At 45.1% G+C, this 22,876-nt stretch overlaps 1 protein-coding gene across 3 annotated transcripts; it reads left to right on the forward strand.

Annotated features, from left to right (window-relative positions):
- ANKRD13C (ankyrin repeat domain 13C) lies at window positions 1-22,471 on the forward strand. 3 transcript variants are annotated; one of them, XM_029959699.1, is made up of 14 exons: window positions 1-307; window positions 4,419-4,460; window positions 6,486-6,590; window positions 7,649-7,734; window positions 8,783-8,828; window positions 10,544-10,610; window positions 11,901-12,045; window positions 12,715-12,846; window positions 13,614-13,775; window positions 14,467-14,546; window positions 16,396-16,494; window positions 17,112-17,212; window positions 18,176-18,324; window positions 22,389-22,471. In XM_029959699.1, the coding sequence occupies exons 1-13, from the start codon at window positions 1-3 to the stop codon at window positions 18,304-18,306; spliced, it is 1,503 nt and encodes a 500-aa protein (XP_029815559.1). In that variant the 3' UTR covers window positions 18,307-18,324; window positions 22,389-22,471. The 3 variants fall into 3 exon arrangements, with proteins under 3 accessions (XP_029815559.1, XP_029815558.1, XP_017927809.2); XM_029959698.1 differs by lacking the exon at window positions 22,389-22,471 and adding an exon at window positions 19,525-22,212; XM_018072320.2 differs by lacking the exon at window positions 22,389-22,471 and having other exon boundaries at window positions 18,176-22,212.
- The last annotated feature ends 405 nt before the right edge of the window (window positions 22,472-22,876 follow it).

Genomic DNA, 22,876 nt, shown 5'->3' on the forward strand with positions numbered 1-22,876 from the left:
ATGACCGGCGAGAAGCTCCGCTCGCTGCGCAGGGACCACAAGCCCAGCAAGGAGGACGGGGACCTGCTGGCGGCCGGCGAGGACGAGGCGGCCGCGGCGCCCGGCGGCGCGTTCACGGGCGGGAAGGGCGGGCGGGCCGGGGGGCACCGCGGACCCGGCAATCACCGGCACCGCCCGCCCGCGCCGCGCCGCGACCGCCGGCCCGAGCGCGGCCCCTTCCCCGTGCACGAGTGCGTGTTCAAGGGGGACGTGCGGCGGCTCTCGGCGCTCATCCGCACCCAGGGCATCGCCCAGAAGGACAGTCACGGTGAGCGGGACCCGCCGGGGCTGCGGGGCCGGGCACTGCGGGGGGAAGAGGGGATGGGGAGTGGGAATGGGGAACTCGGGGGAGCTTTCCAGAGATGTGCAAGTCCCCTTTAGAAGGGACTTTAGACAAGGGCCTGGAGGGACAGGACAAGGGGAATGGCTTCCCACTGCCAGAGGGCAGGGTTAGATGGGATATTGGGAAGGAATTGTTCCTTGGGAGAGTGGGGAAGCCCTGGCACAAGTTGCCCAGAGAAGCTGTGGCTGCCCCATCTCTGGAAGTGTCCAAGGCCGGGTTGGATGGGGCTTGGAGCAACCTGGTCTATTGGAAGGTGTCCTTGTCTGTGGGCACCAGGGTGGAATGAGATGAACTTTGAGGTCCCTTCCAACGCAAAGTATTCCAGGATTCCATGATTTTTGTAGTATGACTGAGGACAGTATCAGCTTCTCTACCTCCTAGTGCTGGCAGAGCTGCTTCTGACCTCATGTGTTGCTCTGTGTCCAAACCCCCACATTTAAAAAATACATTCTTTTTTGAAGTGTCCAAGCTGTCACCTGTTTACTCTGGGAGATGATGAGCAGTTCCTTTGGGTGTTGACAGAGCAATCTTTGATATTTCCCCAGGCTACAAAAACAAACCTTTTTCTCCCCTTTCTTTTTAAATGCTTTAATTCTGGGGTTTGAGAGAGCAAAATCTTGTTCCCTGCTCCTCTGCAAACTTGTTCTGTCCACAGAAGTGGCAGTGGCAGAGTTGGGAATCTGATCCTCGTGCTGCTCTGTAATGCCTAAATATTTAATGTCTTGCCAGGACATTTTAAAATGTGTTTATTTTGGGGAATATTTTATATTTTATATTGTTAAAAAAGAAATCAGCCTGGCAGATCAGCTTAAGCTTCATGGTTAGTTTTAATCTCTATTTTGCCTACTTATTTCAAGAGTAACGTGGTCCCTTTCTGCTGGAGAAATCCATGTTACACGTCTGTGGTGTCACAGATGTTGTGGCAAAGGGAACACTTGTGTTCTGTTTCTGATCGGGAGAGAAACGTTCCCTTGCTTTTTCTCAGTTGTGGTCTGTGAAGTCAAAAGCAACATGAAAGTAGAGCAGTCTTGGGACTGGCATGATGACAGGAATAATGGAATTGGGAATTAAAGACATGTCCTTGGTAACACTGGGCATGGAAACACAGCTGGAGGTCCAGAGTAACCCAGGGCCCAGCTCCCAGGCAGGAGGGCAGGAGTGTTCCTTACAACTGGCACCACATTTTCCTCAGGACGTTGTTACAAATAGAGCTGCAGATATGTTTATCCTGCCACTTTCATTCCAAACCCTGCAGCAAATCCTGGTGGGATGAAAGCAGCAGACTTAGGGAGGATTTTTCCCACTCAATGTATTCCTGCTGCTTCTCCCCTGCTCCTCCTCTAGTTCCTCTTTAAGTAACTCAGCAGCAGCTCAAAATCTTTACTTTGAGGCACTTCCTGACCCCGTTTTGCTGCTCTATCACCTTCCAGGTGCATCTCATTGATTACATCCTTTTTTAATCCATATATATCTTACACAAATGTCCCATTAACATCTCGCTGCTTTCTCAGCTCTGTTTACAGTTGGGACACTTTGGGGATCTCTGGCTCATCATCTTCCTCCAAGTTTTTACTTGAACTGTTCAAAAAAACCCCACAACAAACTTCTTGATGTCTTGACATTCCAAAGGCCTGACTAAGATTTCTGTGTTATTGTTTTCTTCCTGCCTGAGTCCATCTGTCACTTGTTTGCATAGTTGAATTGGGAATTATTTGGGGGAGAGAAATCGAGCTTGTGATTTGCTCAGAAATAAGCCAGAGGAATCCTAGGATGCAATAAGGAAAGGACAGAGGAGAGAGAAAACTCATAGGAACAGTTATTATCTATAATCCAGGTCCAGTTTTGGTGGTGGATCAGTGCAGGAAAGCCAAATCTTGTACAGTGTGAGACTCTCGTGTTCTGCTAAAACAATTTGAGTGTTAATTGAGTGCAGCCTGTTGGGCTCCCTAAAATCAACCTCCTGCCCAGTGGAAGGCCAGTGCCCTTACTCCCAAAACAATGAGTTTCTTGGGAGAAACCTATATATACACCTATTGAATTACTTATATGTCTATTATAACATGCATTTAAGAGCTTAAATTGTGGAGTAGACAAATTCTTTTGCTGAATTACTGCTGGAAAACTGCCCTGGCTCCCTCATGGGTGTTGCAGGTGCCTTACCAGAGGTTAAAGGCTGTGCATGTTTGGGGGCAAGTGCCGTGTTTTGTGTGTGTTTTTATGCAAACAGTCCTTGTTTGCCTGCCTGGATGTGCCGTGCAGGATCCCAGGAACTGCTGGAGCACTGACTTCTTGAAATAGAAGTGTCTGTGCTGGGCACTGGTGAGGCCTCACCTTGAGAGTGTCCAGTTCTGGCCCCGCATGAGAAAGAAGAAATTGAGGGGTTGGAGTGTGTCCAGAGAAGGGAATGGAGCTGGGGAAGGGTCTGGAGCACCAGGAGCAACTGAGGGGGCTCAGGCTGGAGAAAAGGAGGCTCAAGGGGAACATTTTCACTCTCTGCAACTCCCTGACAGGAGGGTGGAGCCAGGTGGGGGTCGGGCTCTGCTCCCAGGGAACAAGGGACAGGACAAGAGGAAATGGCCTCAAGCTGTGCCAGGGGATGCTCAGGTTGGACATCTGGAGGAATTTCCTCATGGAAAAGGTGGTTAGGCATTGGAAGGGACTGCCCAGGGCAGTGGTGGAGTCCCCATCCCTGGAGGTGTCCAAGGAATGACTGGACGTGGCACTCAGTGCTCTGGGCTGGGTGACAAGGTGGGGATCAGGCTCAGGTTGGACTCAGTGGTCTTGGAGGGCTTTTCCAACCTCAGTGATTCTGTGATTCCATGATGTTATGAAAGTGTTTACCCCTGGCTCTCGTAATTTGCATTCCCTGAGCACACACTGTGGCTCATGCTCAGATCCTCAGGAACGTTATTTGCAGCACCTCACAAAGCCTGGCTGCATCCAGGATTCCAGGGGATGCATTGGCTCACAGATGTTGGAGCAGCTATTAATAGAAACAGGGAGGTTAGTGAGTCCTAATGAGCATAATGAGCTGGGATGGGCCTGCCTGGATGCTGCCAGTGACCCAAAAGATGATTTGCAGGACATGGAGAGCAGCTCACTTGGACATGCAGGGCAGAGTTTCCTTGTCCATCCAAGATTCCATGTGCTCCATGTGCTGGCATTTGTGTGGTTGCCTCTCACGTGTAGCACATCCTCTGCACAGAGCAGGTTCTTCCTGCTGACATGATCCTGTAAAATAACCCTAAACCAAGTGTGTTCATTATAATTGCCAAAGCAATTTGGTTTCCAGCATTTTGTTCTCTTAACTCCACTACGAAAATGTTTAGACATGTAAAATACAGTTAAATTGAAGAATTTTGCATCCCTAAGCTCCATAAATAAAATATGGCAGGAGCCTGGTAGCAGCATTAATCCAGAAAAACAGCTCTGGGGGCCTCACAAGGAATATTTAACAACAGAAATCCCACCTGTGTCATGAGCATCAACAAGAAAATGGGGCCAGGTTTGAGTGTCTGTTGATAATCTCCACAACTTTCTTTGGAAACAAGGCATTAAAATAACCAAAAGGCAGCTTTGTAGAGAAGTTGCTGTTGCTTCTCAATCTATCCAGTGCTGGAGTAGTAAAAAATGTGTACTCAATCTTTGAAAAATTCATAAAATAGGCTCTTAAATTTTTAATCAGTATCATATCTCTGAGTAGCTTTTAACCCAGATCTGTCAGTCTGGGAAGGGATCATACCATGAGGAACAGAGAGGTTTGGTTTGTGTCTTTCTTGAAGACACAACTGGACTTCTTTGACTGGGGTAGGTTTGAAGATATCATTAAAAAACCTCTCTTGGCCCATGAAACGTGTCTCAAGATATATTTATTTTGACAAGTATAATCTAAGTGGTTGCTTGGAAAAATGTCTCTGCTCTGATGGGTTTTGGAGTTTTCCTTGGTTAGACCAGAAACTGAAGTTTCCTGAGGAGGAATTGCCATGGATTCTGGTACCTTGAATCTAATATCTTTTATTTCTATGATTTATTTTAGGAAACACTCCTTTACATCTTGCTGTGATGTTGGGACATAAAGGTAGGTAAATCCGTCTGTTTTGTTACCTCTTCAATGATCCTGAAGATTTGGGGGCAAGAGGAAAAAAGATTTTTCCGTTTTCCAGAAGGTGATCTTGTGTTCTAAGTTGAGGTTTCCTGGAAAGAGGCTGCCATATGGATTTTGAAGAGAAAAGTGGGAAAAGAAATCGGAGCTGTTCTCCAGACCAAAATCAAGGAGCTGGGTAGTGACTGGGGTGGGGTGGGAGAGTTGTAGCAGTTGGGCTCATGTGATGCCAGAACAAGAGCAGAGGGTGGACTCAGCTCCTCTCTACAAAAAGAGATAGAAGGAAACCAGGAGAGAGGCCCTGACACAGGTTGCCCAGAGAAACTGTGGCTGCCCCCTCCCTGGAATTGTCCAAGGCCAGGCTGGATTGGGTTGGTTTAGATTTCAGTTTGCAGTTCACCTCTTGCCTTCTTTCTAGTCAATCGTGTCAAGTATAAAGCCCTAAATCCTTTAGGATGCTCCTGGTGAACCTTTGTCCGGCTTGCCTAGAGAAAGGTTATTTGTGCAAGATAGAGTTATATCATAGAATGGCCTGGATTGGAAGGGACCTTAAAGATCATCTCTATCCACCCCCTGCCATGGGCAGAGACACCTTCCACTAGACCAGGTTGCTCCAAGCCCTGTCCAACCTGGCCTTGGACAGTCACAGGCATGGGGCAGCCACAGCTTCTCTGGGCAACCTGTGCCAGGGCCTTCCCCCCTCCCAGGGAAGCATTTCTTCCCAATATCCCATCTAACCCTGCTCTCTGGCAGTGGGAAGCCATTTCCCCTTGTCCTGACTCTTCATCCCTTGTCCCAAGTCCCTTTCCAGCTCTTCTGGAGTCACTTTAGGCACTGGAAGGGGCTCTAAGGTCTCCTCGGAGCCTTTTTTTTCTCCAAATGTACACCCCCAGCTCTCCCAGCCTGTTTAAGTGGAAATGGAATCTGGCTGGTAATTCCAGGCTTATTTGCCTGCCCACTGCAGAGTGATGTTCTTGTCTCAGGCACTATATTTAAGGAACCATAAAAATACTTCAGTGTGTTTGCTGAGTTAGTCAGGGCTTTTGTTTATGTACCACAGGAGATAGTTTATTCACCAGGGAAGTATCTCTTCCTCCCCAGTCCCTGTGCTTGCAGTGACTCAGGGGTGTTGCATCTGGAATGACTAGTGCAGTTTCCTGTAACACCTGTGGTAGGAAAATAACCCAGCAAGTCCCTCTCTCAGGCCCATCCTTCGTGATGAGACATTCCCTGAGCCTCAGCTCCAGCTGCGTCCTGCTCCATCCCCTGCAGATGGGTCAGATGGTTTTAGTGATATGTGATCAGGAAACTTTCTGTGGTTGGAAACTGAAGAACCATTTCCAAGGATCACATGGAAACACTGAGGACTTCCTTCTCCCCTTGATTTTAAGGACTCTTTTTCATCACCCGTCACCTTTTACCCATGGAGAAAGAATGCAAGTGGAGCTGTGGTGTACAGGCTTTCCTGGGTCAGAGGTGCCTGTTTGCCCTCCTTAAATTCCATGTTTAAATTCCAGGATGTTACAGCCCAAAATCTGTGTCCCCATCATCAGTTGGACCCTTGGGCAGAGGGGGATGAAGAGAGAGGGGAAGGCCATGAGCTGTTTGTTTGTACAGGAGTTTGGGTGTGAAGCAGAGAGAGTTGATGTAATATCTTAAACATATTTCCTATATAGTTGTGCATTTACAGAACATGCAGAAATGCAGCTTTATAAAAAGCAAATTCTAAGAAGCAGAAGGGCCATGTCTTCAGTGTTATGTAATTGGTGGTTGATCACCAATTATTTTTAGTGCTAATATTGAACAGGGAAGTGCTGTAAGTACTTACATAAATGGGTTTGTTTGTTAACGTGAGTCAGAATCCAGATATGTATTTTGATAATCTGTTAATTATCTGATATTAATATCTACAGCTTTGGCTTTATTATAATTTCCTTTATTATGACTGACACTGCTGCATCCTGGCTGTTTACTGTTAATAACATGAATATTTTGTTCCAGAATGTGCCCACCTGCTTTTAGCCCATAATGCTCCAGTAAAGGTGAAAAACGCTCAGGGATGGAGCCCTCTGGCCGAAGCCATCAGCTATGGAGACAGACAGATGAGTAAGCACCTCTTCATTAACCCAAATTTGCCCAATTAATCCAAAATCGAGGCCTCATTCAGAACAGGAAAACAAAGCTCTTCAAGCTCTGTTATTTTATCATCCCCCTCTTTTAGTTCTCTCAACAGTTTCTCTTCAGCTGAACTTTTTTGTATCTCAATGTGATCAGGCAGGTCCATTTCCTTGATAAGAAATTGCATTAGGTTACATAAGCAAAATCTTCCCCCTGCTCAGCATTTAATGATTGTGAAAGCTCTTCATGAGCCTTCTGTGTTTGGAATGGGAGTGACATGGGCAGGATGGATTTTAGCTGCGTGGGATCATCTAATTGGAGCTGCTCCCTGTGGTCACAGGGATGTTTGATACATCAGTTGGCATTGGGATATGGCTTTTAGTTTGCATCTCAACAGGCCAGTGGGGAAATGTTATTTTTTGTTTGTATATTTAAGTATTTTATTTATATATTTTAATATATTATCCAAATATTATTTATTCCCCTCAGATGTGGAGTAGTAAAGGGTAAATCATTCTACTGCCACTCACTAGTGGATGTCAAGAATATTGGGTATTGCCATGTGTAGTGGTACATTCCTATAGCAGAAAACTCACTATGTATTATATTTGTAAATTTATTATTAATGTATTAATGCCCTGATTTATAATATACCAACAATATTCTCATGTCAGCTCCTCACTACTGATTTTCTCAGAGGGAGTAGATGTTACACAGTCTGTAGACTCATGTTCAATAACATACATTTGCACCCACATATTTACTAATACCTGTGTAAAAAAACCCTCTTGACTATATGCTTTATTTAATAAAAAATAATTTTATAAACAGTAAGTTAATAAAATTATTGGGCCTTTCTTCCTACTGTGATCAGAGCAGACTGATGTTTAATTACTGTAACTCAAAATTAATTTCTGCACAGGCTGATGAAATATTAAATTGCATTGTTGTTGTTTTTTTTTAAGATGTTAAGTAAAACACCTGTAATTAAAAAACAGATAGATTACCAAACAAATAGATTGACCTTGGAGCTAATTCCTGTTCAGTTTCAGCACTCCTGAGGAAGCTCAAGCAGCAGTCCAGGGAAAGTGTTGAAGAAAAGCGACCTCGATTATTAAAAGCCCTGAAAGAGGTAAGTTGTGCTGTCAAAACTGATGTGATGGAAAGTAGTGACTGATTTTCAAAGAATAGACAATCTGGTAAACTGTAATAAAGTTTTACATGTTTTTACAAATCTCTTCTGCTCTGAAGAGCAATCTTGGCTGACAGGATCCATTTTGAGGGGTCACAGAATTATGTTTATTTTAAGACAATATTTCCTTCTCCACTTCTAGAAATTCAAATAAAAGGTTTATGTAAGACAGTCCTGCTTGTCATCTTTGCAATCTAAAATGTAAAGAATCTGTATTTATTTTATTACACTTTTAAGGCTTTCTTAAATCTTTTGTTTTGATGAATAATTTACTGGTTTGTTGAGTCACCAGTCACAAATGACACTTGCTTTTCTTGCTTAGTAATGAAAGAGATTTTTGGTTTAATTCTCCATCTCCGTGCACAATGTATTCCTCTTGGACATAGTGAAATAATCCTCAGTTTAGGGAAAGCAATTTGTGGCAAATCAGCTATTTATCTAAAGTTAATTAAATTATCCCTCTGGAAATCGAGGTGATCCACCCTGGACACCCTCATGGTGGAGTTACCTGACACGTGTTGGTGGAGGCAGAGGAAGTTTTACCTGATGACTTCAGCACATTTCCAGAAGGCCAATTGAAATTTGTGTCTGCAATACTCTGAGCTGAAACCTGACTCATTAATTATTATATAATTAATTATAATTCCATGCAGTTGCATGTGATCAATCAAAGCAAACATAAAACTCCAAAGATTTGGTTTTTTAAACACACATTTACAATAAATCTTCTGCAATCCACATCTTAATAGCTGTGTGAACTTTAATTTTCTAAAAGTAATTAAAAATGAGAGTCAAATTAAATACATGATTTTATTAGCATTGATTCTACTGCGGTTAAAGCTTCAGGAATGTTTAAGTCCAGTATAAATTCAATACAATATTGGAGAAAGTGTTCTTGTTTGAAAGACAGACTTCTGCCTGTCTTTCAGGAAATGTTATGGTTATTAAGCATTAAAAGCTTGGTAATATATTCTTCTTTTCTTCTCAGCTAGGTGACTTCTATCTAGAGCTTCACTGGGATTTTCAAAGTTGGGGTGAGTGGCTTGCATATTCCTTCCACAGGGAGATAATGGAATCAGCCTTCAGCACACTCGTGCTCTAAAGCTTCACTTCTCTCCTGCTTTGTGTGTTGGGAAGATCACAGTTCAGTTCTCAAGATCTGAGTCATAAAGAAAGGACAGACAGCTTTTCCTAGAATTATTTTTGCGTATTCGTTTTCTGAGCTAAATTCTATTTTAATCCAGTTGCACAAAAAGGGGGGAACAAGCTGTTTGCTTCAAAAACCTGATGATTAGAAGAGTAAAATATTAAAAGGGCTCTATGTGGCCCATTGCTGTCACTGAACAATTTGAACAATTTAGTTGAGCAACTGGACTCGGGGCACTTAATTTCCCCAATTTCAACCTGTTCTGAGTGGTGACTATGAGTTCAGTGCAGCTCTTTGGGAGGTGCTTTTGGTTCCACCTCAGAACTGCTCTACTGTGCTTGTGTCGCCTCCAGTGGTGCCTCCATTTCCACCTCCTCTTACCTGAAGAAGAAGAATGTAAATAAGTGAGTAAAAATGCAATAACAATGATCAACATGTCTGAATCCTGTCAAAATACTTGGAGTGATTCTGCCCATAGCAGGGTGTTGGAACTGGATGAGCTCTAAGCTCCTTCCAACCCAAACCATTCCAGCATTCATTCTGTACCTTCTGCTACTGGTTGACATTTAAGTTAGTAATTTATAATACTTTATAGTAATATATAAGGAAGAAATCCTTCCTGTGAGGGTGGTGAGGCCCTGGCACAGGTTGCCCAGAGAAGCTGTGGCTGCCCCATCTCTGGGACTGTCCAAGACCAGGTTGGACGGGGCTTGGAGTAAGCTGGGATAGTGGGAGGTGTCCCTGCCCATGGCAGGAGGTGGAACTGGATGATCTTTAAGGTCCCTCCCAACCCAAACCAGTCTGGAATTCCATGATTTTTATATACTTCAGTATAGGCTTAGTCAAAATAAAGCCAACTTCCAGGAGTGCTCTGCTCCAGGAGTCCCACTGTGCTTCTCTTTATAGTATTTATTTACTTTAATATATTTCCTTTCTTGAAGGCAAAAGATGCTGTGGGCAGTGCTTCTGTCCTAAATATTGGCCCTGTTAGCTAAGTCCATTTTTGGATGGTCTTAATTCTTTGCAGTTTTGAAGAGAATGTTGAAATGTTGCTCTGTGTCTTAGTTTTATTGTTATAAAGTAAATTCTTTTTAGAGTAAGGGCAACTGCAGCCTTGTAGATCTCCATGTCATGGTACCACATGGCTTCACAGTTCCAATGATGGTTTAACATTTGGTTGATGTTTTAAGCTTAGTGCTTTGGATTATATTTTCTGTTTGTGGCTGTTCTGCTTTAATTGTAACCAGGCTTTGAGTTGGTAAAATATATAAACTGTCAAATCACAGAATTAAAATTGTAAGCAGCTTGAAGACAAGTTAGGAGAATGTATAAATGATTTAGCAGTGACTGAATATAAATGGTGTCCTGATGTTGAAAGCAGTGGGTGCAGTTACAAATCAATTTTACAATTACAAATCAATTTTACAGTTACCAAATAGAAATAACCCTGGTATTAGTCTGTTGTATTTGATTGAGATGATGATGAATAATGCTGTAATTGCATTAAAATATACCCAGAGTCAAACTGATGGTCTGGTTTTATTAGAAATAGTTTACAGAGGGACCTCAAGATCCTAATTTCCTTCTCTCTCCCCTCTTTAGTGCCTTTACTTTCCCGAATTCTGCCTTCTGATGCATGTAAAATACACAAACAAGGTATAAATATCAGGTGAGTGCTGGGTTTGCACCCAAATATCTGCATGTCAGGGAAAAGCCTGGATTCCAGTGAGTCCAGAGAATTCCCTGAGGAGTCTGCACGTGTCTGTGACACACAGTGTGGCTGTGCATGTGCTGGGAACTTCAAGGTGGCTGGTTTTCTCTCTTCTAAATTTAAAGTAAATACAAAGCAAAAGCAGTTCAGCTGATAAGGCTTTATCTACCAGACATGCCAGTGAAAACCAGGGGTTGGATATTTTTAACACAGTTTCAAATAATTGTATTAAATTCCAGTGTTTTGTCCAGAGAAATGTTTGTCCAGAGAAATGTTGCTGCTCCAGTCTGTAGTTGAAAAAAAATCATGTATTTTTTCTTTTTAGATGTGTAATGTGACAGATTCACAAACTCAGTGTTTTCAGTAGTCTTTCCAAGCTCAGCTCTTTAACTGGGTTAGTTTGGGGGTTTGAATTCTTTTACTTTTTCTTTAGGTTCCAAAGCTTAAAACAAGCAAAGAGGCATGAATGTGGTTCCTAAGATTCAATCTGTAGGAAGTTTTGCTCTAATAAAAGTGTAAAGGTGTGTAAAGTGACTTTTTAGGTGAAATTTGAGTCTGGGGCCATTATTTTCCTTCTCATTTTTGAGTGCTCTGCCTGTATGAGACTTGAACTGAGGGGAAATAGATAAATCCAGATTCTTTCTTGAAATCAGAGGCCATTATATGAAGGAGTATTTAAGCCTTCACCACTTAGTGCTGAAAGGGTCACTCAGTTGAAGTCCTTTAACCACCTTTGTTAAAGAAATAAATGTTCCAGCAATGATGGATATGAACTGTCCTTGGCTCCATCTTCTTCCAGTTATCCAGGGCAGCAGAAGCATTTCCTTTGTGTTGGTGAGGGGGAAAAATAGAAATAGCAATAAAAATAAGTCAAATTAAAAAAAAAAAGTCTCTTTCTTAGTCCTGTTCAGAATTTGGGTCATGTCCTAATATTGTTGCTCAAATCAGAGGCTGCCACGTGTGGAATAATGTGCTGAGGAGTTCTCAGTGTGCAGCACATCCTAACTGTGTAAATTCTGCACCTCCTCATGCTGGCAGTTTTCAATACAATCTTCTGAAGAAAACTTTATAGCAATTTTTATGATCATTTCTCCATCCAGACTTCACTCTGAAATATTCACTGAAAACTCAGCCCTTCACATGTTTGACTGCGATTAAAAAATTCACATTTCTGCTTGAAAACTCAGTTTACTTGTGTGTTTGAGTGTTTATGGGTCTTTTTTTTAAAGTGTGGGTGTGTTTTCACAGGCTGGACACAACTCTGATAGACTTTACCGACATGAAGTGCCAACGAGGGGATCTGAGCTTCATTTTTAACGGTGACGCCGCACCCTCAGAATCTTTTGTAGTTTTAGACAATGAGCAAAAAGTTTACCAGCGAATACACCATGAGGTAAAGCTGGGGAAGGGGGGTGGGACTGTTTTTGAAAGTCTCACTTGCTGTATTAAACAAAATGTGCCTCAAAACCACCCGAAGAACTGCAAAGCAAAGAATTTTTTTGCTCAGTTGGTACAACTTGAACTGTGTAAGGGGACATCAAGTTTTGTGATGAGAACCAGTGCTTGGGAATATTTTGAAAAAATATGGTTAAATTATGACATGTGCTACTTCTGATCTTTCCACTGGGCTTAATTTAGGTGTCATCAGGTGGGTTTTGAGACTTGTTCCCTCTCTCTGCATCCTTTTAGTCACTCCATGGCCAGTTTGGTTGATAACAGTGTGAGGGTCTGATGCACTGGACCCCTTGTAATTAGTGAAGTCTTTAATTACAGCTTTATCCCCTAATTACTTAAGCAGATGGATTATTGCCTGTGGAAAGGGTGTGGCTGCCGATCTGCTGGATAAATCCCATTGGGATGCTTTATTCACATTAATATTAAAGATTAAACTATTTGGAAACCATTTGGCCAGAGGTTTTATGAAACAGTTTGAAAATTCAGAAAATGCTGGTTCTGGGAAAAGTTCCAAAGGCTTATGGATTTGTATTTATTTGTTTATTTTTAGAAGAAGTGATCATTATTTTTTTAAGTTCTTTTCAGTATGTTGTGATTTTTCTCCCAGGAATCTGAAATGGAAACAGAAGAGGAGGTTGACATTTTGATGAGCAGTGACATTTACTCTGCAACGTTATCCACCAAATCCATCACCTTCACACGGGCCCAGACTGGGTGGCTCTTCCGGGAGGACAAAACTGTGAGTGTAGAGGGAGAACTGCACAGGGAAAACTGTTCAGAACCTGGTGGTGCTGTGGCAGGGGAGGAAGGAGGATGAAAAAGCACTGGGAAGAGCATTGGAACAGGTTGCCCAGAGAAGCTGTGGCTGCCCCATCCCTGGAAGTGTCCAAGGCCAGGTTGGACAGGGCTTGGAGCAACCTGGGCTAGTGAAGGTGTCTCTGCCCATGGCAGGAGGTGGAACTGGATGATCTTTAAGGTCCCTCCCAACCCAAACCAGTCTGAGATTCCAAAAGAACAAGGTGTTCAGAGTGAAGGTAAAATGTCTGTCCTCGTATCCCCACAATTGTCACCATGTGGCAATTGGTTGGACCATGTGGAATCTCTCTGCTGGGTTGCCTTCATAAGGAAAAAATAGGAGGAAAGATGACAAACTGTAGCTGTTGGGCAGGGGGAGAACAGACTGTACTAAAAATTACTTTATTATAGGATTCTGTGGTCTCTGCAGGCTGATTCCAGCGTGTGGTCCTATTGGAGAAATGCAGGGATGGGAGTGCTGTGGGAGGGGAATTCAGCCAGATTTCCCTTGCACACTCCTAAATTCTTAAGTTTCCATTCATAGAAGTACCTGTTCCAGGTGGAGTTCTGGGATTGCCCCCTGACAGCTCATGTGGGTGGTTGGGTGAATTCCATTTCAATCCCCAGTTCCCCTTATTGCAATTATTTGGATACACAAGAATTTAAATGTATAATATAAGTATAATATTTTATCTTATTCCTTTCATGCAGGAAAGAGTAGGAAACTTTTTGGCAGATTTCTACCTGGTGAATGGACTTGTATTGGAATCAAGGAAAAGAAGGGAACACCTTAGTGAGGAGGACATCCTTCGGAATAAAGCGATCATGGAGAGCCTGAGCAAAGGGGGCAACTTAATGGAGCAAAATTTTGAGGTATAGTTGATAAACCCTCCACAGTATGTGAATTTTTGCATAGGAGAATAATCTTTCACACCAGTCATTGTGCAAAATATATAATGTCTTTATTTTGTCTTAATTTTAAAATGATAAACACAGCCTACAAGTATAATGGTGGTGAATTGTCCTGATTAGTGCAACACTGAGGGATTTCTGTGGTTGTATTGGGTATTTCAGGCTTAATTTGTCTCTTAAAAGAGATGATGGGTTTGGCTGTGGCAAATCACTTTGACTTCTTTTAGACCAAATCTTTATTGTCTGGAATGAAAGGAAAACCAGAAAGGCAGTCGTGTTTCTCTTCAGTTTCATTACCATGGAGCAAAGCCTGTTATTAGCACAGGAAATCAAGAGCTCTTCAGAAGGAGCCAGACGTCAGCTGGGAACACACATAGAGCATTTAAAGTGATTAATTGATTTCTGTGTTAGCTGGTGCTTGTGACTTGGCACTCAGACACTTGAATTAACTGATTACTGATGGAGGAAAACAGCCCAATTCTATAGAAAATGCACTTGGAGGCCAAATACCTCAGAGGAGACTGAGAGCAGGAGATAGAAAAGCCCAGGGAAGACTGTTACTGTTCTCTAAAGCTGAAGGACAGTTGTAGGATTTGAATGGCAAATGTAAGGGAATGTGAGGATGGATAAGGAGATGTGTTTCCCTGCACAGCCCGTGCGCCGGCAGTCCCTGACCCCGCCGTCCCCTAACACCATCACGTGGGAGGAGTACATCTCTGCTGAGAGTGGGAAGTAAGTGCTGCTGCCTCGTGGACACCTTTATGTGGTTGGGTTGGGAGTGTGAGGGGTTTGGTTGATTTCTTTTTTTTTTTGTGTTCTCTACTTGGTGGATGTTTCTTATTTATGTTTTTCTGGGGGACAGAAGAAGGTTGGGTTTGGTGTCTCAGGTGTTTGATGTTCCTCAGTGGGCTGGGAAGGTGATACCTGTGCGTGTGAACAGTATTAGTGCACCTAACTAGAATTCCAGAAGCCTGGAATGGTTTGGGTTAGAAGGGACCTTAAAGGTTATCTCATCCCACCCCCTACCATGGGCAGGGACCTCTTCCACTATCCCAGGTTTCTCCAAGCCCTGTCCAACCTGGCCTTGGACACTTCCGGGGATGGGGCAGCCACAGCTCCTCTGGGCAACTTGTGCCAGGGCCTCTCCCCCCTCACAGGGAACAATTTCTTCCCAATATCCCATCTAACCCTGCCCTCTGGCAGTGGGAAGCCATTCCCCCTTGTCCTGTCCCTCCAGGCCCTTGTCCACAGTCTCTCTCCAGCTCTCCTGGAGCCCCTTTAGGCACTGGAGGGGGCTTTAAGGTCTCCTGGAGCCTTCTCTTCTCCAGGCTGAGAGAAAATTATAGTGATAAAATACTGGATGAGCATCTGCCTGACTCCCTTGGCTTGAAATGGAAACATTTTTAAAATATCTACATTTAAAGTAGCTTTTTTTATTTTTAAGGAAGGTTTTCTGACAAATTCATTCCTGTAATTAATTTATCTGATGATAGTAATAAGCAATCCCATTCACTATGTTTAAAATAAAAGTGTATGATGCAATGAGACTCCAGTGGCAGTGTAAAGAAATGCCAACTTCTGGAATGCAGGGACAGAGGGATCTTCTTGTGCTGGCTGAATCTTTTCAAGATGTCCTTCTCTAGGTGTGTAACTAAGGAGGGAACAGCTGTAACTTAAATGAATTTCCAGGAGCTTCATTTGTAAGAGATTCAAGCAGTTGAGTTTATTTTCTAGAAATACCTGCTTGGCAGCAGGAAGGGCCGAAAAAGGAGTTAAGTATGTCACAGAAGTGACAAAAGTCCTTTCTCCAAAGGTATTAGACAATCCTATAGTTACCAGGGGATATGAAAATATTACAGCACAAGGTTATTAAAAGGGCACATGGATCTGTCTGGGTTCTTTTAACCTATTTAATTTTTAATGTATTTGAGAGAGAATGAATATTCAAAGTAAATAGTTTGTCTATTCAAGCTGAATAAGTAGGACAGAAATATGAATGTATATAAGGTTTTGCTTTATTTAATCTGATTCACTGGTGGGAGTTCAATAGGAAATCCAAGTTTCCAGCAAAAATAAAAGTAGAAGAAAAAGAAACTTTACATTATTTGTTACCTGCCTGTTCCTTTCCTGTAACAGAATTTGCTTACCTGGGCTTTCCAGTGTTGCCTTCCAGGGATAGCTGAGGAACTGAAAAAAATGAAGCTTTTTCTAGTTTAACTTGATACACTGTTCACATACAGACTATTTTAATTAACAGCTGAAATCAGCTGGACATATTCTGGGGAGTTGTTAATTAACACTTCCTGTAGTGCTTACTAATACAGTGGTTATGAGGAATTGTTTGAAGATTTTCTCCAAGTATTTTCCCTGTTTTTGTCTTGTCTCCTGGTTTAGCAGAACTCAGACCAATCTAAATTAAGATTTTTTTTCACGTTTACTGTGCACAGTTTTTCCAATAAAGCAAATACTTTGAAAGTAGGGATTCTTTACTGATGTTTTCAGACTCAAGTCTGGTTTCCTTCCTTTAAAACCAGAGTTTCCCTGGGAAACACTCACTTTGCCTCTCCCCTCTCCCTCACAGAGCTCCTCATCTGGGCAGGGAGCTGGTCTGCAAGGAGAGCAAGAAAACCTTCAAAGCCACGATAGCCATGAGCCAGGAATTCCCCTTAGGAATTGAATCGTGAGTCCAAGTTACTGCCCATGGATGTTATTTGTGTGTAGGGAATGTTTTACTGTGTTTATGAGCTGCAGAATCCTCCATATCCTCAGGGTGGGAGCTGTCAGTGTAAAACCTAGGGGTGAAGTCAGGCAGTGAAGCAAGAAAACCCTTAAAATCGGGAATCTGGGAGCTGGTGTGGCTGATGTTGGAGGAGTGAGGCTCTTATCTGACTTAATAAAAGCAGAGCTTTGCTCCCTGATGCACCTGATTCTACAGAATTCTGAAATGTTTTTACACATAACAAGTTTTAGCACAAAATTGTGTCCTGGAAACCAATGCAAACCCATGTCAGTTCCTTCTGTCCATGGAGAAGGGGGATGGTACCACATCCTTTAGTCTCCTGTGGAAAATGAGGATAAGAAATGAATATCCTGATGTTGTTTTGTTGCCTGTGGTCGTTATGGATCACTGAGAACTGGATGTGAGGGGGACACAAGCTCTGAGGAGATGGATGGAGAAGGATGCTGTCACTGTTCATCTCCTCTTTTCTTCGCTTGCCCCTTGGGTCATGTTTCTCCTGTTCTAGAAGGACAACCTGTGGAACAAGGATTTGTAACGAGCTTTGCTTTCCTTTGCAGATTGTTGAATGTCTTAGAAGTAATTGCACCCTTCAAGCACTTTAACAAACTTAGAGAATTTGTTCAAATGAAGCTTCCACCAGGCTTTCCTGTCAAATTAGGTAAGGACATAGCAACTCCTGTGGCTTTGTGTATACAAAAATCACAGAACCATTTGGGTTGGAAAAGATTGAGTCCAGCCATTCCCCAGCACTTCCAAGGCCACCACTGACCCACGTCCCCAAGTGCACATCCACATGGCTTTTAAATCCCTCCAGGTATGGGGACTCCCAACACCTCCCTGGGCAGCCCCTTCCAATGCCTGACCACCCTTGCCATCAGGAAATTCCTCCTGATGTCCAAACTGAACCTCCCCTGGCACAGCCTGAAGCCAGTGCTGGACAGCCCTTTCCAGGAAGAAATTTTCCCTTATATCCTCTCCAGATCTAAACATGTGCACTTATTCCTGCAATATGAAAGGTCTGAGTTTTGGGAAAGAACTCTCGCCTACAGTGTTGCTGTAGTTTCAGGAGAACATAAATGTTGGAGCCTTACTCCAAGAGCAGTGGAATATGCTGGATTATTCTTACATTAGAAGATGATCTCAGTCAGGAGTGAAATATTTTGTAGAAATCTTGCATTTCCTTTTCCTCAAGGATTACTGGTAATGTGTCCCATTTACAAATACATAGAAAGCTATTGCATTTGTAACAGATGGAAATGGATAAGTCAACTTAACGGGATAAATGATCACAGCACAGGCTACCCACAAGGAATAGCACCTTTCCTAAGGGATAGACATCCTAAGGATGTCTGGCATTGCAGTGAGGTGTGTGAGCCTGACAGTCCAGGACAGGCTGTGTTCTACCAGGACAGGGTGGTCATGGAATCCCACACTGGTTTGGGTTGGGAGGGACCTCCAAGCTTATCCCACTCTACCCCCTGTCATGGGCAGGGACACCTTCCACTAGGCCAGGTAGCTCCAAGCCTCACCCAACGTGGCCTTGGACACTGCCAGGGATGGGGGTTGGTATCACTATTGGCATTTCTTTGCCCTTCATTGTCCTCTTTTCCTCCCTCTCCAGATATCCCTGTGTTTCCTACCATCACAGCCACTGTAACGTTCCAGGAGTTCCGTTACGACGAGTTTGACGACTCCATCTTCACGATTCCCGATGACTACAAGGAGGACCCCAGCCGCTTCCCAGACCTCTAGTAAACTGGAAGGCTCCTGGTGAATATCCACACCGGCGTCCCCAGGGAAAGGGAATGGATGCACCCACACTAGGGATAGAAACGTGGGGCACACAGGAAGGGATAAACTCCATAACCCCGGAGAAAAGGGAACAGGCATCAATGGCTGATGTACTGGCACTACAGTGGGCATCTCCTCCACTCCCGATTCCAGCAGTGTCCTGCTGCTGTTCCCTGTGGCACAGCCAGCCCTGACAGAGGCAGCTCCAGCCCTGGCAGGAGGACCTGCACTCCTTTTTAAATTTTTTATGCTGTTGGTGACACGCAAGGCCCTGCTGGACCGTCAGCACCGGAGCTGGGCCGTGGCTGGATGTGAGCCCTGACCCACCTGTCCATCCCGGGAGCCCTTCCCAGCCCTGCTCCCTGAGCTGCACAGCTCAGCCATGGAATGTTGCAGGAGGTATCCTCAAGGAATGCCTTGGCTGTAGATGAATGAACCAAAGGGCACCACTGGACACTTGGATTTCCTGCAATCCAGGGCAGAGCCAGCTGTGCCCTACAGGGAGGGAGGCCCAGCCTGGTGCTATCCCTGTCTGATCCCTTCGTTCCTGCTCCCAGCTATCCCTTCTCTCACTGCTGTGCTTTCTGGCGGGGGGGTCCCTGAGGGTGTGGGAGCACTCTGGACTTGGCTGGCCAGGAATGGCACCTTTTAATCCTTATTTTACCCTTCACTTGGGAGAGTTGCCCCAGAATGGCCGAGCACCACCAGGTCAGCTTGGGTGTGCTCTCAGCAGCCCCTGGAAACCTGGGATGCACAGAGGCACCAGGACAAGCTCAGGCATTAAACCTTCCTGCAGGAGGAGGTTCCCTGCAGTGGGGTTATTGTGGTGCTCATGGAGAGCTTTGGTTTGGGGCATTTCCACATTAATTTTCTGCCTCTTCATGTTTTAATCACAGAGATTCCCAGACTGGTTTGGGTTGGGAGGGATCTTAAAGCTCATCTTGTCCAACCCTCATCATGGGTGTTTCAGTACTCCAGCTCCTCAAGCTTATTCCCATTCCCAGTGGTTCCAGTCTCCTCATCTGACAATAATCCAGCTTCTTGGGGTTTGTTGGGCAGGATTTGTGCAAAAGGCTGATGGTGCTATTTGTTTGTATGAAGAAACTTAGATTCAAGTGCTGTGGTGTCATTGTACAAAAATGTAAATATTTTCCAAATTATATTCTTTGTGCACTGTAGGCAAAACTTTTTCTGGAATTCCATAGAGTTAAGGATCAAAGTTTATAATGAAGAGGATCATCGATGCTTAGTGGAGGGAACAGCTGTGCTGCCCACGAGGGATCAAGGGACGGGCTCAGCACAAGGCAAGGTGTCAGGTACACCTGTGATTCCAAACTGCTGGAATCTGATCCATCCCAAAGAGGCTGCTCTGGGGGAGAACAAGGAGGAGTCCCAGGGAATCATTGTCTGCAAAATCCATGTGCACTGGAGCGGGAGGGTGGGGTTGATCCTCTCCCAGCTGTGCTATAAACCTGCAGGGAACAGGGAGCACTGGGGCAGGGGAGAAGTGCAGCTTTGCAGCCTGGGATCGATACACTGGAGTTGTTAATTCAAATCAAATCCCAAATAGAACTGTAGGGAAACAAGCAAAGGGGCATGGCTCCTGCAGTACTGTGTTGGGGCAGGTGTGCAACATCCACTGGGAATAACGGAACTTGATCTCCCAAGTAATGACAAATTCCTGAAGTGTTTCACACCTCTGGGATGATCTGGCATCCACCTCCTGCTGCTCCTCGGGGCCAGCCAGGATCCTGGGATGGGTGTTGGTGGGGCCTGGCTGCCCTGGCCATTCCCAGTGCCCGTTCAGGACGGAACATTTTGTGGAGCTGCCGGACCTGTGCCAGGAGCTGAAGCAGGTGCCACACAGGAGTATCCAGTTTCCTGGGAATTCCAGCACAAGGCAGGAGGTTTCCCTGAAGGTGAATGTCAGAAATCCCTTTCCTCAGCATTACAGGGAGGGATCCACAGGTTTGTGTTACTTTGCATTTCTAGTTATCCCAAATTCTTCCATGGCTACATGGAAGGAGCATCACTGGGGCTGTGGGTCTTGGGCACTGCAGCCACTGCCAGGGATGGGGGTTGGGCTGGGAGAAGAACAGAAAAAGGGGTTCATGTGGCCTCATGTGGGACTGAGGGTCCTGTGGCTCCATCTGCCTCTGGAACATTCCCTAGTGGTGACTGTGGCCATGAGGTCTCTACTCAAAGCCAGCAGTGGGTCCTGGAAGTGTTTCCTATGCTTCCCGTGGCCTCTGACTGCAGGTTTGGGGGATTGAACCCCCTGAGGACACAGCTGCTCCCCCAGACACCTGTAGGGTTTGCAGGAAGGTTTTGCAGTGAGTTGCTCTTGAGGCTTGTTCTGAGTTGGATTGTGGGAACAGCTTTGGGTGACTGCCCTTGTTCTGTATTATTCCAGTGAACACACCTGGCTGCTCCTCCTCCCTCCCCTCCCTGCCTGTGGAGCTGAGGGACAGGACTCCCATGGGATTGGCCCCCCAGCTCCAGTTCTGGGGGCTCGCAGAGCTGCTCTTGGTACATTTTCCCCTGGCCCTTGGGATGTGTTTGCTGTCTGAAACATTCCTAGGGATGAGTTCTCACACTTAGGGCACAGTTTCCCAATGGATACATTGCAGGAATCCTCAGTGAGAGGGACATTGGGCTGAGCCCCTCCTGGGGACAGGCTGTGGCTGTGCTGCTGTGGTTCCCTAGGGATTGTCCACCCTGATATCCATGTTTTCTTCCCTGAAGCTGTTTTTTCTCACCAGGATTATATTGCACGGACACTTGGTGTGTTTGTGGGCTGGGAATGTCTCCCAGGAGCTCCAGCAGTGCCTGGGGAGGTGTTCCCCATCTGGAGGGAACCTTAGCCCCAGCCAGGGGTGGGCACGGGGTCCCTCCCCCTTCCCATCTCCTGGTCCTGTGTCTCTGGGAAATTCATTTTTCTGGCAGGATTGATCCAGCAGAGCTTCAGCTTGGCTTTTCCCCTTTTCCTCGAGGCCAGGCCAGGCGTTGGGAAGGTTTGGTCCCTGGGACCAGTGCTGTGCTCTGTGGAGTACAGATCCACCATCTTTGTACAGAGTCTTGTCTGTGTGTGGCAGCTCAAGCTCATCCCAGGGGCAGGAGGGACGTCCCTGCAGAGACTCCATGGCTTGGGAACGGCTGGGGGACCAGGAACGCTCCTCTGGACCTGCCAGCTGGGGGTGTCCAGGTGGGATGGAAAAGGGAGCAGGCATGGGCTGGGTGGGAATGGCCGTGTCCTGCTGCACTTGGACACTGCAGGGGCAGGTGGGGAGGAAAAACTGCCTGGAGCCTGCCCAGGGCTGTGCTCCCATCCCACCACAGCTTTCCTGAGGTTTTCTTGGCTGCTAAAAGACAACCACAAATTTTGCTAAACCAAATTCAGAAATGGTTGCGGGAGAATCCCATGGGTTGTTTCTGAACCCAGCTGTTCCACTGGTCTTCCAACCTCCTGCTCTCGCCTGTGGCACAGGGAAGGCGTTGGGTTTCCCCTCCAGGAGCTGCTGTCCAGCCACTGCACTCACCTCCCTGCGATTCCATTGTTACACAAACCTCCGGGCGTGTTTGTGCTGGAATCCCACCATGTTATGTTGATATTCCCACCCACCCTCTGTTCTTTTCATGTCTCTTCCTGAGTTGTAATTCCCGCCAGGAGAACTGCGTTATTTAATCCGGATTAACCAATTCCTGTAATGCTGCAGTTTCACTCTTTATTTTCCTGACAGTTTGTAACTCCCATGGAAACAAGTCACTTCTCTTGCGTTTTACTGTCGTCTGGTCCCTGTTTTTATCTTCTCTTCACTAATAGTCAGTTTTGGTTGTATCATTTGTTAGAATAAAGACCAAAATATGCTGTTTGATTCTGAAACTGCTCCACCTGTGCAATCCAGGCTTCTCTCTCCGAGACAGCTCTGCTGTGGCTGCGTCTCGGAGCAGGTTTGGAGGGGAGGGACAAGCTCATGCTGCTGAGTCCTGCAAGGGCATTTTCTTGGTCATTTTTTAAATAAAATCCTGCATTTTCATTACAGCCTGTGCTTGGCCCTCTGTGAATCCTAAGTTTTGGGGCGGAAGGACACACAAAGCAGCTCCTGGCACTCGCCTTGAGCTGCGGGATCCAAGTTTGGAACACTGCCTGGAAAGGGGGGGGAAGGAGACCCAAGTTTGCTGAACCGTGTTCAGTAAGTACAGAGGTTTTACCTCCCAAATCCAGCAATGGGCTCACTTTGATCACAACATGGGCTCTGTTCTGACTTGAAGAGCAAAACCTGGAGTGTCTGTAGAGGTTTTATTCCTTCCAGACAGTTGGGTGGTTTTGGTTTGGGTTTTTTTGTGTTGTGGTTTTTTTTTTTTTTTCTTTTTCCCTTTTTTGTTTTGTTTGTTTCAGGAGGGTTTATTTGGGGTTTTTTAGGGGGTTTGCTGGAACCACTGGTGATCTGAGTGACAGCTGGAATGTGAGGCTACTAAATTTTGGGTTGCCATTATCTGCACGAAGCACTTATGGCTTCCTGCCTTCCTC

This window comes from Manacus vitellinus, unplaced genomic scaffold (genome assembly GCF_001715985.3).
Source record: "Manacus vitellinus isolate BGI_N305 unplaced genomic scaffold, ASM171598v3 scaffold_21_pilon, whole genome shotgun sequence".
Lineage (NCBI taxonomy): Eukaryota > Metazoa > Chordata > Aves > Passeriformes > Pipridae > Manacus > Manacus vitellinus.

Bases quoted from the DNA above. Each gene is read 5' to 3' on its own strand.
- ANKRD13C (XM_029959699.1), top strand. From the start codon at position 1: ATGACCGGCGAGAAGCTCCGCTCGCTGCGCAGGGACCACAAGCCCAGC. The intron at 4,461-6,485 runs GTAGGTAAATCC...ATTTTGTTCCAG, and splicing joins TGTGATGTTGGGACATAAAG to AATGTGCCCACCTGCTTTTA. The intron at 8,829-10,543 runs GTGAGTGGCTTG...TCCCCTCTTTAG, and splicing joins CTGGGATTTTCAAAGTTGGG to TGCCTTTACTTTCCCGAATT.